The sequence below is a fragment of the Lipotes vexillifer genome, unplaced genomic scaffold (assembly GCF_000442215.2).
Source record: "Lipotes vexillifer unplaced genomic scaffold, Lipotes_vexillifer_v1.1 scaffold311, whole genome shotgun sequence".
NCBI lineage: Eukaryota > Metazoa > Chordata > Mammalia > Artiodactyla > Lipotidae > Lipotes > Lipotes vexillifer.
The window spans coordinates 152903-170714 of NW_006791012.1; the positions used below are offsets into that span (position 1 = coordinate 152903).

The 17812-nt window shown below is 42.6% G+C and overlaps 1 protein-coding gene across 1 annotated transcript in view; it reads right to left on the minus strand.

Annotated features, from left to right (window-relative positions):
* The window catches only part of ANTXR1 (ANTXR cell adhesion molecule 1), a 147508-nt gene extending 130724 nt beyond the window's left edge, over positions 1–16784 (minus strand). Inside the window, exon 1 of the mRNA XM_007464151.1 lies at positions 16633–16784. Within this exon, the coding sequence (XP_007464213.1) occupies positions 16633–16784 (152 nt within the window). The remainder of the gene's footprint in view (positions 1–16632) is intronic.
* Between the last annotated feature and the right edge of the window lie 1028 nt (positions 16785–17812).

A 17812-nucleotide genomic window follows, 5' to 3' on the forward strand; every position in this document is an offset into this window, starting at 1 on the left:
AAAAAAAAAAAAAATCACCACATTGGACTCTTCTCATCACTTTGGTTCAAAATTTAAGGATTTCCAGCCCTCCTACTACCCAGTAGGTAGGCTTGGGAGGAAGAGGAGGAGTTTGGGAGTTTGATAAAAGTAAACGACAGTTTTGGGGGGATATATATGAATGTAATATGAGAAATTTTTTTCTATCCTGCATAAAAAAAATTTACTTTTACTTTCGAGAATCCATTCTTTAAGGTTTTTTAAATTTTATTTTATTATTATTTTTTTTGCGGTCCGTGGGCCTCTCACTGTTGTGGCCTCTCCCGTTGCGGAGCACAGGCTCCAGACGCGCAGGCTCAGTGGCCATGGCTCACGGGCCCAGCCGCTCCGCAGCATGTGGGATCTTCCCGGACCGGGGCATGAACCCGTGTCCTTTACATCAACAGGCGGACTCTCAACCACTGCGCCACCAGGGAAGCCCCACCCTTTAAGTTTTATATTTTGCTGTATAACCTCACTGATAACAGTATTGTGACATTAACTTTTCTGGGACCATTACTTCTGTTTCTGGTACACCATGTCTTTTTCATATCCTTTATTTCTAATACGTTGTACATTTTGATGTCAATATTTTCAAGTGACATTTTTCAATAAGGGTATGTGGGTGGTATATATTTTGAATTTTTATGTCTTAGGAAACCTAGTTATGGAATTTAAATATCACATTTCACTCAAGACTTTATTGAGGTTTTTTGAGCATTTAATGTTGTAGATTAACAAAAAAATGTCTAATGCCACTCTGAGTTTTGGTTTTTTATTTTGTGGGAGATGAGATGCCTATTATTTTCCTTTTTGGAAGAATGTAGACATTTCTGTGTACTCTTATATTTTAAATTTTTATTTAAGATTGTGTACATTTGGATCCTTTAAACATATTAATTAGGCTGAGTATTTGGTAAGTCCTCTAGATCTGAAGACTTCACTCTTTCTTCAGCTCAGGAAAATGAACTTTTATTATTGCATCTCTTATGTTCTCTTTTCCTAGAATTTATATTTATATATATGTTCCTAGCCTATATACATATATGTATATATGTTCCTAGCCTTTGTATTACTTATCTCTTGTCTCATAATTTTAATGTCTGTATTCTTTCTGCTGGAGTTCTGGAAAAAGTTTCTTAGACTGTCTTCTGATGAGCTGAATTTACTTTTGCAGTATTCAGTGTGGTGGTCATTGTTTCCAATGAACTTGAATATTCAGAAACAGCATATTTTCTCTCCAAAAGTTTCTTATTTTCAGCTGTTCCTTTCTCATGACAGACTGCTCTTATTTGTTGATGTAATATCTCAAAATTTACTGAAAATACTAGTGAGACATATATTTGTTTAAATGGCTTTGATGGTCATTGCAACTTCTTTTATATAATCACTATTATATTTTAAAGTTTTTTTTAAGCCTTGATTCACTCATTGGGTAATTTCTTGAAGAAAATTATCCCTACTCCCCTTTTTAGAAGAATCCATATGTATTTGAAAACATCTTTCTATTTGCTTCACATGTAAGTGACATATTGACAGGTGTAACATTTTAGATCATAACTTTATCCATCAAAGTTCTCCACCATTTAATGTTGCAGAACCTTTGTAGGTAACCTGTATCTTCTCCCATTCATAAAATTCTTCTTTTGTGTTTGAAATTAAAAATTTTCACCAGGAAATGTTTAAGTATTCATCTCTTTTAATTAATTTTGATTATTACTTGATAAGCCTATTCAATCTGCATTTTCAGGTTTTTGTTTTTTAATCAGGAAAGTTCTCTTCTATCAAATCTTTGAATGTTTCTTCTGGACTATTTCTTAGCAACCCAAATTATCTGATATATTGGATATCTATTTTTATTTTTGTATTGTTTTTAATTTTTAAAAATATTAATTTATTTTTGGCAGTACGCGGGCCTCTCACTGTTGTGGCCTCTCCCGTTGCGGAGCACAGGCTCCGGACGCGCAGGCTCAGCGGCCATGGCTCACGGGCCCAGCCGCTCCGCAGCACGTAGGATCTTCCAGGACCGGGGCACGAACCCGCGTCCCCTGCATCGGCAGGCGGACTCTCAGCCACTGCGCCGCCAGGGAAGCCCTGGATATCTACTTTTGTCATTCATTATTTATCATCTTCTCTCTCATCACTTTTGTATAACTCATTTCCTATTCAAAGTATGAGGATTTCTCAAACACGCCTTCATCCTTTATTTTCTTCATTGTCAGTTCTGCTCTTTACTGCTTCTGAGGTGACTTTATAACTTTACACTTTCCCGTATGTTTTATATTTCTTTAACTGTTCTAGATCCCTTTTCTTCTCTTTTCATATTTTATCACCTGTTTCACAAATTTATTATTTAACTTCACTGAAATCATAACACATATGGTACTAAAACTGACCTCTTTTGCTGTTGAAAACTCTTTCCATAAACATGTTCTTCCACCTCAGGAATTTTGTTTTCACCACTTATTTTCAGTTGGTAAAATCCTGTAGGCCCTATTTTCATCTTTCAATATGGGAAGGTGTAGCTGGATCTCCTATTTGCTTTCCCAATACTACATATATATATGTATATATGGCATTGTCTTCACACTTATAAACTTCTCTAAGAACTTAATCTGGGGGAAGGGAGTTGATCTTAAAGGCTAAAGTAAGCTTATGTTATTGTTTCATCAATTAGGGGAGAGCAGGGAATGGAGTAACTCCTCATCACTTCTCACAAAGGAACCTAATCCTTGCAAGGTTTGTGGGTTTCTTTTGGACACGGTTACGCCAATTCCAGCTTGCCATATGTCGGGTTTTTTGGCCTGGTGTCTACTCCAAGTTCACACTGTGCTCATTCCTGATCCCTGCTGCATCCACATAATCAAAGACAGAGCTCTGCCATTTCCCTGGAAGCCCAGATCTACGGGGAGGATTCAGCAATGCTGGACAGAATCACTGTCACGAAGATGCCTGGTGTTCACGCACTCTCTCTTTAGTGGCTTGGTTTCCCCTTCGACTGTCCAGTGCAGCTGCCTCTGCGTGATGCCAATGCACAAGGGCAGCAGGGCTCAACGGAGATGCCTCTCATCCCCCTTATGTCCCACTCTTGACTTCAAACTCACTTCCAGATTTGGGATTGTTCTTGGGTTCCTCCATAATATTTTTCTACATGTTTTTTTAACTTGGCAACAGAGTTGAAAGTAGACCCCAGCTGACCTCCTTCAAACTCAACCCAACTGCTTTGTTTCTAGTGTAATTTCTTACAAGTGTATTGCATGTCAGTGTTGCTGTCCTCAGTGGTTGGACCTGATGCAGGCTTACCCCAGATGCCTTCTTAAGACTTTCTCTTTTGGGGGATGGGGCAGTTTTAGATGATGCTGGTCGAGGCAGTGAGAAGCTAACTGTCCATGCCCAGCTTCTTTCTCAGAAGTCATCAACAAACTTTCTTTCCTTTCTCATCTCAGAGTAAGCCCTGCAGCTCATTAAATCTTAATTTCTGCATTTATGGTGCCCTGAAACAGCACTTCCAAAAGTCACCGGTGCCTTTATTTCTGGTAAAGCATAGGGCCTTTCTCAGTTCTCTCTTGCTGGGTGTATTTGTAGTATGCATAAATACAACAGAGAATATGTATTGGTTCAGCAAAATGGTTTTGAATGCCTGGTAGGTCCTTTAGGATCTATAAAGATTAGTAATTACACCATGACATGTATTGAGTACTTACTAAGCAGCAGGCATTGTGCTGAGCACTTTACATTCATTGCCATTTAATAATAATAGCTAGCACTTAATGAGCACTTCTTACGTGTGCATAGGACTCAGCTCTGAGAACAACAACCCTATGTGATAATACTATTAGCTCCCTTGTCACAGGCGAAGAAACTGAGTTCACAAAGAGATTAAGTGACTTGCTTAAGGACACGCAGCTAGTAAGTGGTAGGGCTGGGATTCAAATTCTAACCCTAGAGTCTATGCTCTTAGTCCAAACGTAGAGTCCTACGTCTCTTTCCTGGTGTTTAAACCTGTGCTCTTAACACATGAGCAACACTGCCTCCCCGTGGACGGGTCAGGAAAGACACAATTCCAATTCATAGCGTTAAATGTTTAGTTAGGGATAAGTTCCACAGATTGTTATGGGAATTTGGGAGTGGGGATGCCAGGGACAGCTTAAAATCGGTATACCTGAATGGAATCAGGAGTCCCCAGCTGGTTGCCCATTTTAATGGGATAAGGTGTACAAGGGGATTCACCCATTTGGCCTTCAACCCTCTCCTCTTGTTCCTTTGATAGTGTATTTTATGATGGTCAATGGTCAGGATGACCATATAATTTAAAATCCAAACTGAAACACTTTCAAGAGTAAACTAGGAAGCCACTAATAATTACATTGGGGGACTTCCCTTGGGGTCCAGTAGTAAAGAATACACCTTCCAATGCAGGGGACTGGGTTCGATCCCTGGTCAGGAAACTAAGATCCCACATGCCATGGAGCAACTAAGCCTGTGCTCCACGACTACAGAGCTCGTGGGCCACAACTAGAGAGTCCGCGTGCCACAAACTACAGAGACCATGCGCCCTGGAGCCTGCGTGCCACAACTAGAGAGAAGCCTACGCGTCACAACGAAAGATCCCACATGCCTCAACGAAGATCCCGTGTGCCGTAACTAAGACCCGATGTAGCCAAAAATAAATAAATAAAAAATAAATCTTAAAAATAATAATTATATTGGGACAAGCACAGTCCAGGAATGTACTGGGCCATCCATTTATTTACAGTTAGATTATGGCTGTCCAATGGTATCTTGTATTTCCTTTTACCTTATATTGCTTATTATTGTGACTGGTGTATAGTTACAGTTAGGATAATTCATTTTTCTCTTCTTTGTTATATAATTTCCATAAACCTGGTATTTGCATTATCTTTTATGTAAGGAATGATGACTATACTTCTGAACATAATCTTTTGCCAAAAGGTATTGGGAAGGCCCTGTTCTAGGTGGTTCCTACAGGAATGAACTGTATATGGTTGAGCAGCAGGGTTTGAGGAAAAGAAGATAAGGCCCTTGAATGAGACCTCAGAGGACACACACTAAGGGTTTTCTTCTCCATCTTTTGATAATCATGTGATTATCAAAATCACATGATAATCTGCTGATTATCAAAATCACATGATAATCTGCTGCTTATCATGTGATATGAGTTGTTACGGGGTTGAGGGATCCTGAACGAGGAACGGATTTTGAATAAAGATGAGATGTAAAGAGATGACTGTTCTTAATTTTTTGTACCACAGGGAGCCCACAACTAGTGAGGGGAGGGGACCAAGTGCCGGTCATCATCTCAAAGGATAAGAAGGCATCACCTATATAAAGATGGAAATGGTGATAAAGGGCATTACACCTAAAGGCAAGAAAGAGCATGGGTTAGTTCAGGGAACTGCACAGCAAGTTTTGCTGGACATTGCAAGGGTCTGGGGTGTGGTAGGAGATGAAGCTAAGGGAAACACATAGTGGCCGGAGCAATAGGCTCTTGGATACCTTGCTAAGGAGTTTACATTTTATACTGAAAGAACTTTGGAAGTGTTTAGAGGTTGAAGGGTTGGGGGAGATGATGTCAAGATTAAAATCTGTGTTCTAAAAAGATCAGTTTGGTACCAGTGTCGAGAGTATAGGGTAGGGGGAAAGGTAAAAAAAAAAAAAAAAAAAAAAAAAAAAGGAGGTAAAGAGACCAATGTAGAGAACATTTCAGCGAACTGGGTGGCAAATGGCCTGAACTAAGGTAATGGCAGAGATGTGGGAGCGGATATCGTCAGGCCTTAGAGTATGAGAAAGACTCTCAGATCTTTGACTTAAGTGGCTGGATTTATGGTGATGCTATTTACCAAGACTAGGAACAGAGATGGATTTTAGGGCAAAAACATCTAGTTGGTCACCCCTCCACTGAAATTCTCTCTCTCCTTGCCTCAGTGGTAAGAGTTCTTTGCTGTTTCTCCTCCGACTGTTCTGGTAGCTTCTCTCGGCTCTGGTTAGTGGAGTTTCTTCTTTGGCCCAGACATTCCTGTTGGCAATTCCTCTAGATTGGACCCTGGGCATTTTCTTCATTAAACTCCACCTCTTCTTGACATTTTAAAATCCTGATGTTATCTTGATATTATCTCCATATTGTTTATTATCCCTCCATATTTTCAACTACCACCCTTGGGCTAACAACACTCAAGTCTTTATTTTCAGTTCCCAGGGTATAAATCCAACTGCCTACTCAACACCTTCACCCAAATGTCCCACATGTTCAGACTCAATTCGTCCACACCAAACTGCTTTTTCCTTCTGAAACCCACTCCTTCCCCTCTCAACTCTTTCCTCTCCCATTCACTCACAGCCAATGGTTCATCAAGTCCTGAGGCTCCACCCTACAAAGGTACTCAATTTCTTTTGTTCTTTTTTCCCCAATCCTCTGACATAATCCCATAACCTACCGCTGATATGAAAAAACCCACTCTTTCCAGATTCTTTTCCTGTCACTCTCTCTGTCATGTTTATATCACAAAGAGTATGTGTCACTTTGCCTTCTTGTATTGCCCCTTTGTCATCAATTTCTTTTCTTTTACTTCGTCACCTGTCAAAATCCTGCTCAACATTCAAGGTCTGGGTCCAAAGTTACCTTCTCTAGGAAGTCTCCTAAGCCTCTCCTATTGCAACCAAAATTCATTGTTTCACCAAAAGTCTGTTTTCCTAGCCCTTTGCTTCTTCTACTAGACTGTGCAATCCTTGAGAGCCAGGAACATGTCATAGGCATTTTGTAATAAGATAAATTTAGCAAAGTTTCATAAATACTGAATTGAATTGATGTATTCCTTACCCTAGCCAGGCAGTCCTGCTTATAATCTAAGGAGACGTCTTTTGTTAGAGGACCACATCCTTTTTCTCTAGGGGTAATTACCACCATTACCACCACCACCACCACCACCACACCATCAATACCACCACCATCACCATCAGCACTACCATCATAGTCATCACTGCCACCATCACCACCACCATCAATATCACCACCTTCACCATCACCATCACCACTACCATCACACCATCAATACCACCACCATCACCATCAGCTCTACTATCATAGTCATCACCGCCACCATCAATAACACCATCACCATCACCACTACCATCACCACCACCACTACTGTCACCACCACAACCACCATCATCATCATCATCTTGGGCACTCACATACCAAATGCTTCATTAAAGCTTTTAATCTAATATTATTTAATCTTTAGGACACTTCTGCAAGGCAGAAATTTTAATGCCTGTTTTATTAATGAGAAGACTAAGGTTCGGAAAGGCTAAATAATTTGCTCAAGGTTGTACAGCTTGGTGAAAGGTTGAGCTGGTATCTGAAGCCAGAGATGCCTGATTCCAAAGTCAGCTCTCTTAACCCCTGTGCTTGAGCTCAGCTCATTCCCATGAGGCACTGGGTCACATTTCATGCCAGGAGTCTTGAAAGAAAGGGAACAAAGGACTGTCCTAGCAAACACCATGGCCTCCCATGTGTTTGCATACACGGCAGGGCCTGCCAACAACGGAGGGCAAAGCATGGCCTATCTGTGACCTTGGCTCTTCCTCTCCATATCATGTTGGGCTTCCCCTACCACCATCTAAAATAAGAACTCTGTTTGGCATCCAGTTCTCAGGCATCTACTGCCTCAGCTACATCCTCATGATAGAGGAACAAGGCCATCATTAGCAGACAGCTTTTCTTGTCTTCCTGTTCACTTTCATGATTTATTGTGGGAGGGACAGACGCACATCACAATCACCTGGGAAGCTTTTCCAAAACATACACGCCTGTCCCAGGCCCCTGAGGTTCTGATCTGGCCCCTGGTTGAGAGCCACTGGTTTAGCACATTCATTTCTAAGGTCCGCAATTCTCACTGGCCCTCTTATCATTGAAGACTCCCTCGTTCTTCCTCCAGACAAATGTTCTTCCTGCTCAGATGTGGTCCTACCATGCTTGGAATTGGCTTCACTGGCATGCCTTGATCTACTCTGCTTTCTTTCAGTCAGGGGTTCTCAACCAGGGTGGTACCATCTCACAGGAAAGCATTTAGAGATAAATGTAGAGGCATTTATTTCTTGGATATGACAATAACTAGAAAGACTAGTGGCATTTACAAAGGAAGGATCAGAAATGCTAAGCACCCTACAGTCCCTCACCGTGAAAAACTGTCCCACTGAAAATGGCAATTGATACCCCTACTGAGAAAGACGTTTGGCTGGAACCCAGATACTCTTGATTCAAGGTCTGAATTAGCCTCTGCAATGAACAGCATCCTCTCGGCCTGGCTGCCGCTGTGTTCCAGGGGCTGCTCTCCCCTCACCGTCTTTCAAATTCCCTCACAGTCCACAAACTATGGACAAAGGGATTCTTAGCTTTCAAATATATTTGTGTAATACTTAGCTATCAAGGAAGCATGTCTCATCTTCATTTCTGCTTTCCATTTAATCTAATTTAATCCCCTGCCCATGGCACTGAATGTTTCATCTAAAGAATGGGAGCAATGGGAAAGGGAGGAAAACAGCATGGGACCATCGCTGCCTCATGGGTGGATTTGAGCTGTCATGTCTGATCGTAATTCCAGGTTGATGAATCCATCTAAAACGTGGCTCAACACTGACTCTGTACCAGAAGTCTTACCTCTTTATCCTCTCCCAGGGACTACTCCTTTCTTGCTTACTCAGGCGAAAGCAGTGTGTAATTAAATGTTTGTAGTAGAGGCTTTTAATGCCCACCCATATCTGGCTTTCCTCTCCTTTTAGATACACAGGAGGATGACTTTTTTTTTTAATTAATTAATTAATTTTTGGCTGTGTTGGGTCTTTGTTGCTGCGCACGGGCTTTCTCTAGTTGCGGTGAGCAGGGGCTACTCTTCCTTGCGGTCCACAGGCTTCTCATTGCGCTTGCTTCTCTTGTCGTGGAGCATGGGCTCTAGGCAGGCGGGCTTCAGTAGTTGTGGCTCGTGGGCTCTAGAGCGCAGGCTCATTAGTTGCGGCACGTGGACTTAGTTGCTCTGCGGCATGTGGGATATTCCTGGACCAGCGATTGAACCAGTGTCCCCTGCATTGGCAGGCGGATTCTTTACCACTGTGCCACCAGGGAAGTCCCAGGATGATGTTTTTTCACCCTCTTTAGGGTGAAGCCACGTGACCAGTTCTGACTGATGGGTTGTGAGTGGAAGGATGCATGTCATTTCACACGACTACAGAGTTGAATTTCCCTTTTCCATCAGATCCAATCTGAACAAGCTATTAATTTATTGGCAGTGCTCCAGCTGGAGACTCTCCAGCGTTTCCTTCCTTTGCAGCCGTGATGGTGGAAGCTGGTGTTAAGGAATCTCCACCAGCCTACCCTCAGATAACTACCCTGAGCAGAGCCCCTGTTGACCCTCACCAGACATGGAGCAGAGGCAGAGATTACAAAGGTTTATACCTTTGTTGTTTTGTGTCACTGACAGCTGGGGGATTGTTTGTTACCACGGCATAACCTAACCTACCCTGATTGATCCAATGTTCTCTTGCACGTTTAGATTCTTTTCGTCTTGTGCGTAGATCATGAGTCAGAGAGGCCTGGGTTTGAAGCTGAGTTCACCACTTACACTGACATTGGCTAACCTTGTTAAACCTGTTCCCTCATGTGTCAAACGTTGATCATGACTGTGCTGGCCTTACGTGGTTGCGAAGGAGATAACTAAATGGGATCATACAGGCAAAGTGCTTATGCAGTGCATGGCAAGGGCTCAGAAAACCTTATTATTTCTTCTCCTTATTGATCTAAAATTGACTTTACCTGCCCCCCGTCCCAAATCCTCACTGGAGCCTTTAGCTTTGACTGCCTGGAGTCCTTCTAATGTCCTTCTACATAAGAATAAAATAGTCTGGGACTGCTTCCTGCTTCTCTTCCATTCCTTACAGCATCCAGAATAGGACATTGTTTGCAATAGGCATTGTCATCTATGCTTTTAATGGAGCACACACTTGTGACTGGAATTGAGAACATATTTACGCCAAATGAATGAAAGACTCAGCTCTTCCAAATGGAAGAAATCTAGTTACTATTTTCAGTACAAACCTGACATGTCTGGGAAACATGTTAGGAAGTATCTAAGTACCCACTTTGTCTTTTGTTGCCCAGTAATCACTGGGAGAGGTGAAATCTAGGCTCTTGGCCACACATCAAAATTAGACACACGTTTTAAATTAGCATAAAGCAAATCCTATTTGCATTTATGTGACAGCCAAGTCTCACTAAGAGATGGCAGAGTTTGTTCCTGGACCACTGGGAGTCCTTGAGCATTGAAGATAGTTGCAGGTTATTTTAGGACAGGTGCCTTCCTCCAGCACTCCAGGATTCTATTCTCAGCTTGACACTGAGTTTTACCAGGTTTCCACAGCTAAGGAAACTAGAAGTAATTATTTGGCTGACTCAGACAGAAACACAAAACAAAAAAAAGTGTTTTTCCTTATTTATTTTTATTTTGAACCATAAGCCAAACCTTTCAATTTGCAGGCAGTTCTACTAACTATTACCTGACCTGACAAGTCCTCTCCAAATCTGGAACTTAGTCGGAGGAACACTGAAAACCAGCCATAGAATTCATCTCAATACAAAAAAAAAAAAGACATTCCTGGATCCTGAAAAACTTTTTTTCCCCCGATGCCTCTTAGAATTATTATTGTAGCATTTTCAAGTACCTTCTAACGGACTGTTTTCCTTACTGAGAGTCAAGTTTGCATTTTTGTTACTGGAAGGCTTCTTCCAAAGCATTTCTGAAAAAAGCTACATCTCTGTGTTTTAACACATCTATAGAGATGAATTTCCCTTTTCCATCAGACTCAATTTGAACAAATTATTAATTCATTGGATCTTTCAGTGCATTATAATCAGATGTCCTCAGAGTCCTATCCATCAGTTAAGCCCCAGACCTCTGAAGCATCTCTGTGGGCTGCATAGGGTCGGAGTCCCTGATACTTTCAATCAACTACAGCTGATTTAAGAGCAGAGCAGTAGCTCCTCAATTAAGTAACCTTAACCGCCTTATATACCATCATTTCCTGAAACTCTGATGCAGGGGTTTTTAATTCCTGGAATCTACCCAGGCGTATTGCCATGTGTTTCTCATTATGACCCAACTGCCCAGGGCAGTGATGAGTGGAAAAAGCTGGGCTGAGAGTCAGCAGCAGACATCGTCCCAGCTCTGTCATTATCTAATCCTAGGTCCTTCCGCAGGTCACTTAATCCGGTGGGTTGACAAAGATTGAACAGCTTTTTCTTCTGTAAATTAGAGACAGTAGCACTTGCCCTAGCGACCAAGCAAGGTTGTCTCTGGGGCATTTGTGAGATGGTGTAAGTGCTGGGAGACTTTAGTTTCGACTCTAAAGATTTCTTTTGAAAGTTAATAGTTGGGAACCCAGAAGGTGGTGAGGTTCCCAGTCTAACGTTACAAAAATCTGTTTAATGACCATGTCCCTGGAGTATAACACATAGGAATGGCCCTACAGATCATCATCACATGGGACCATCCAACTGTGGATGCTGGGGTGGATCTGGGTGAATGGCAAGACAGGGTCCCCTTGTATGGGGAAAAGAGAAAGAGAAAATTGGTGTTGAACAAAAAGGAAGTCATGGAGGAAGGAAGGAGCTGGGGGGTCTAATGGGGAAGCAACACACGGTGAGTCTGCAGAGGGCCTCTGCAGATGTAAGGATTTAGTGGGTGGCAGGCTGTGGCTTTGGGAAGTCCTAGAAATCAACTGTTCAGGGCTTACTGCCATCCTCCAGCACACCATGTCCTCCACTCCTGCCCCATCCCACCATTCTATTTTTGAAGTCTGTAGGGCACACATGAATACAGCCAGCACTTCCCCAGACTCACGATGGAGAATCCACTTTTTCCATTTAGGTGACTAATAGCTCTCCATAAAATAGACCAATGTGTGATACATAAATATCTAGTGTAATAACAGAAGAGCCTTGCAAGAGGGGAAAAGTACATTCATGTCTGGCGGTACTAGGTGCATTAATCTTAGAGGACCCCCTGGAAGACATAAGAAGGCCAGCTGCTCCTTGACTGTTTTCCTCTGGACAGAGCCCTTCTAAATCTGACTTTTCAAATCCCTGATTGAATTCCCAGCAGTCTAGTTTTCCTGACTGTAACCAGAAAAGCATGCTCGAATGAACATGAAATTCCATCATATAAAGCCTTGTGAAGCCCAGTCCGCCAGCCCCGTCGCCAAAGCCACTAATAATGCCCTATTGTGTCGCTGTGGTAGTCTAGGTTATCATTATGAAGTCTTTGCTTCTGGTTGAGAAAACATGACGTTCCATTAAATGTATAATCTGGGTTTCTTCCAGGCCAGAGACACATCCTGCTTAAACCTGAAATAAGCTGAGATTTAATGGCACAGAAAAGAAGAGAACCATTCGCTGGGAAAAAAAGGGAGTTGAGGGGTTGGTAGAAGAATGGTGAATTCAGTGCCTTGTGAGCCGTTGGTTGCAGCCTGTAGACAGTGTGTTGACGGCCAGAGGATCTTAGAAGCCCAAGGAAAAAACGCATCAGAATTCTTTCCCTTTGCACCCTGCGACAGTTGGGTGCTGGACAGCACTGTTTGGGGAGATTCTTTCTAGGACGGAAGACCATGTCTTTAGGGACCAGCCAGGGGACTGTTTGCTGTCACTGCCTTTTGGTCCATCCCCCAGCTCTGGGCTCCACAATCCCATAAATTAGCCTGACTCGAGATGGCAAGCTGGAGGTACACACGCTTATCACACCAAGCTCTAGCAAGTTTCTCATTCAGCACAAAAATGTCCCTGTCTTCAAGCAATAGGACAACCAAAGGAAGTCAGAGGAGTCCACCTCCATGTAAAGGCAGGTACTTGTAAAGGTCTCCCCATCATTTTTTTCCTGGAACATTTTTGCGTCCCCAACATATTGCCAAGGATCCTATGGTGCATTTAGAAATGTACTCCAGGATTAAACATGAAAGAGGCAGCATCCTCTATCATCGTGAGGGGCTTGGAGCTCAGCAGGCTGGTTAGACAGCCTCCTCACACTTGAAGTGAGTTTTTAAAAAATCAGGACAGGACTTCCCTGGTGGTGCAGTGGTTAAGAACCCGCCTGCCAATGCAGGGGACATGGGTTTGAGCCCTGGTCCACGAAGATCCCACATGCCGCGGAGCAACTAAGCCCATGCGCCACAACCACTGAGCCTGCGCTCTAGAGCACGCGAGTCACAACTACTGAAGCCCATGTGCCACAACTACTGAAGCCCATGTGCCACAGCTACTGAAGCCCGTGCACCTAGAAGCCAGCGCTCCGCAACAAGAGAAGCCTCCGCAATGAGAAGCCTGCCCACCGCAACCAAAAGTAGCCCCTGCTCTCAGCAACTAGAGAAAACCCGCATGCAGCAGCAAAGACCCAGTGCAGCCAAAAATTAAATAAATGAATAAATAAATAAATTTTAAAAACTCAGGGTAACTTATTTTGGTTGAATATAAAAGTAATATATGTTCATTGCAGAAAAATGTGAAGATTCAGAAAAGTGTAAAAAAAGAATTTAAAAATACTACTTTCTACAAATACTATTACATATTGGGTGAATAGAGACATATACATGTGTGTGTTTATATTTTAAGAAAGGTAGAATCACAGTGTGTAATGTCTGGTAACTATATTTTCACCTAAGAGTATATTATGAGCATTAAGTATTTCTCCTAAAAATATCTTACAAGCATGCATAACATGCGTACTCAATATCATGTGTGTATCATGTCTTATTAAATCCTCTGTTGTTAGACATTTAGGTAATTTTCAGCTTTATTATCATAAACAGCACTGCCATGAACATACACATAGGCACTTCTTTCTGACTATCTTGGATTTTTCCTTTGATACAGGTTGCCAAATTATCTTCTTGTCTGTGCTATCCAATACAGTAGCCACATGTGGCTATTTAAATTTAAATTAATTAAACTTAAATAAAATAGAAAGTTCATTTCTTCAGTCCCGCTAGGAACAATTCAGGTATCAATAGCCACATAGGACTAGTGGCTACCATACTGGAAAGCACAGATAGAGAACATTCCATCAACACAGAAAGTTCTACTGGACAGCACAAGTCTAGAAAGACCAAACAAATTTATCTTTTCGTTAGTAAGATATGACAATGGCCCTCCCTTCCACAAGCTGGACAATACTGAATATTATAATTCTTTAAAAATCTCTGCCAACTTAATAAAAATTACATCTTGTTTGATTTTTCCATTTATTTGATTACTAGGGAAGTTGAACTTTTTTGTTTATAGACTTTCATTTTTTTTGTGAATTATTTATATAGTAAGCCTGTTTTCTATTGGGATGATCTTTTAAAAACTGCTTCTGATATATTAAGGTTACTCTACAGAGGTGAATTTATGTTGCAAAAGTTTTTGTAACTTGTTATCTTTTATTTATGGCATTTTTCATTTATAGACATGTAAGATTTTAATATATTTAAATCTTTTTGTAGTTTTCTTTATTGTTTCTACTCTGTTTTTAAAGCTCTAAATCTAAGATTACAGTAATGCTCATCTACATTTTCTTCTAATTCTTTCAACACTTCCTTTTTAAAATGAAATGTTTAACATTTAAACTCTTGGAATTTATTTTTGTGGGGGGGGTAAAGTATAAATCTAACCTTTTTCTTTTCCCATGTTACCAACCATTTGCTCAAAAACCATTTTTAAAAATAATGAATTCATCTCCACTGATTTGAACGTCCACTAAATGGAAGTACACGTCCTTGGATCGATTTCTAGATTTTCTACTATGTACACCTATTCTTTGGCCTTTACCATCCTGTTCTTTAATTAATTTGCCTCACAATACATTTTAATATTTGGAGGTATAAGTATTTCTTCATTATTCTTTTCCCAAAATGTTTTAGCTCTTATTACCTGTTTTTTTTCTTCCTCTAAGATAAACCTAGAATCATTTTGCTCAATTCCTCTCACCACCAAAATAAGTTTTTTCAGAACTCTGATTTTAAAGTTTAATTCATTTTATAAATTAATTTGGAAAGAGTTGATATCTCTACAGTGTGGAGTTATTCCATTCAGAGACATGGTGATTCTGTCCATTTTTTCAAATCTGCCTGTATGTTCTTCTGAACTGGCTTTCTTTTCTTTCTTTTTTTTTCTTCTTTTTTTTAAAAGAACAATGATAGGCATCACTGACTGTTTTCAGACACAGTCTCTGAATCTGTGAGCTGATGCTCCCAGGCGCTAGAAGTAACAAAAGACATTCCATTGCTTAGCGTTGAAGTATATTTTCGGTATCCACCTTCTCATAAATCTCCAAGAAAGAGATCTCCCTTTTCATCCAAAGAATCTGGAGTTCAAAACAGCCTTTACGGAAAAAAATCAAACTCCAGGGGCAACTGCAAAGCACATTTGGTGTCTAGCTGGCCAGCTTATTTTGCAGGACTCTTTTTCCAACTCGCAAATACTTTCCAGTCTGTGAAATTAATCTCCCCACCACTGTAACAGCAAGCGCCCGTCCTGGCAGTGGGGAGCACACCAGTGTTAGCACGGATCTCCTCTGAGGGGCTTTTTATTGTTAAAGCTGCTTTTTAGTAGATAGCATGAAACTTCCTTGAATGACTGTGGCCTGGCAAATCTAAGGGGGATTGGTCAGAGTTCAGCTCTCCCTTGAGCGGTCCTGAAGCCTCATCCATTTTCGCAAGGAAACCAGGGCTCCTCCACCACCCTGGTAGCCCACCAGTCAAATCGCCAAGAACTTGAATTCGCCTACATCAGGGTTTCTCAAGCCGAGAGGGAGGAGGAATATACCCGCAGGGCACTTTTGGCAACTTCTAGAGACATTTTTGCTTGTCACCGCGGAGAGACCGTGGAGGCAGCGCGGGTTGGGGGGCAGGGGTGCAGGGGAGATTCTGGAGGGGGGTAGTACCGGCATCTAGTGGGTAGAAGCCAGGGGTGCTCAACACCCTGCAAGGCACAGGACGTCCCCACGACAAAGAACTCCCCAGCCTCAAACTCAATGGTGCCGGGGTGGAGAAATCCACCTTGTATTTTCACTGACTTCCCAGTCAGCCTACATTCTATCATTAGGAAGAAAGATAAAGCAATATGTAGGACAGAGTTTTTAAACGAGAGACGATTGACTTTTAAAAGCCCACGCCTCTTACTTTACACGTGCCTGAAAGTTCTGCCTCTCGTAAGCAAGCTTTTCTCACCAAGGTTTCTAAAGCAAATGGAAAGGGTTCACGGAAACGTAGTAGGTCAACATAATCCTTACACTCCCATTCTGACTCACGCGCCTCGGTCAAGAGAAAGCAAGACAGCAAAGAATTTGTCCCGAGAACAAGCAGCGACGCCTGCCCCGCCGGCTCGGGCAGCGGCGAGGGAGGGGGAGGCGCGCCCCGTCCACAAAGGCGCAGCGCTGGGGGCACCGCCGCCTCCCGCGGCCCCTCTTGGTCCCTGGAGATGCGTGCCTGTCCCAAAGCCACACTGCCAAGGAGCCTAGCCCGGGGAGAAAGCATCACCAGCTTAAACTAGGGTGGAAAACTCAGGGCACTTACTTGTCCAGAACGAAGTACAGGTCAAATCCCCCGTAGCAGGCTGGACCCCCTTCCTCCCTGCGTCCCCCTTGGCCGGCGCAGATGAGCACAAAAGTGGCCAAAGAGAGACACTTGAAGCCAATGCCCAGGGCCTTCTGCTCCACGGTGGCCATGACCTGCAGCCCGGGGAGAGGGTGGGGTCCTCTCCTTCCCACGCTCCTCGAACTCGCCAGGACCCTCAAGGACGCGCCATCCGAGGGGCTCTCCTCTCGGGCCTTTTATTCCCCCTCGCTCTCCCGAAACTCCCCGGAAGCAATTGTCTGGAAGAGTTCAAGGTTTTCCTTCTGGTTTCCGCTAAGATTCTGTTTCTAGGTTTCAGGTTTCAAGAATCCCAACGCTGTAGTCCGCTTTTTTAAAGGGGTTGTTTTTGACTCGGGCCGGCAGGCTGCTCCGGAGGCAGCGCTGAGGTTTTGCAATTGAAGCAGTTCCGTGCTGATGGTTCTTTGTCCCAGATTTTAAATATTATGGGGTGGGTTTTCAAATTGTTCTTGATTGGGGGAGTGCTTTGCCTTTTCTCCCTCCTCTCTGCCCACCCCCCTTTCTTATTTTGATGCGGGAAGAAAGTTCAAAGGGTGCCACCTTGTGGCCAAGGACGGCAAAGCACTCTTCCGCGTTCAAGGGAGCGTGGGTGTGCCCGTTTTCTTATTCCTTCCGTTTTTTCACGCATCTTCCCTTTCATTCTGCATTACCTCTTCCCCATTTCTACTTCTTTCTCACTCGCTAGCCTTTTTATCCTTGCCCTTTCCTTTCCTGTCCTACGTCCGCTAATAAGGTCACTGTAAACGTTTGATGAGAACTTACTCCAAGTGCTATGGCTCCGACCCCAGGCTGGGACCTTCGCAAACAAGACACTGGGCAAATGAGCAGAGAAGAACGGGCCTTTGTGATCTGAATCATCCAAGTGACCTTACTATACACTTAGCGCAGATCGTAAAAGAGACTGTTGGGTTGCGGTCATGTGGCTGAAAGCAAAAACAGTCCCACACAGAAAGCTGTTCCTGCCTGGAACAGCTGAGTATGCTAGATTGTCTTCATCTCCAGATTTTAGAGATTCTGTGATAAGTTCTTTTCAGCCTGTGAACTTTGACTTTTTTTCACCCAATCTTTGATTTAGGACAGAGGAAGTAAACAGCTTACAAGA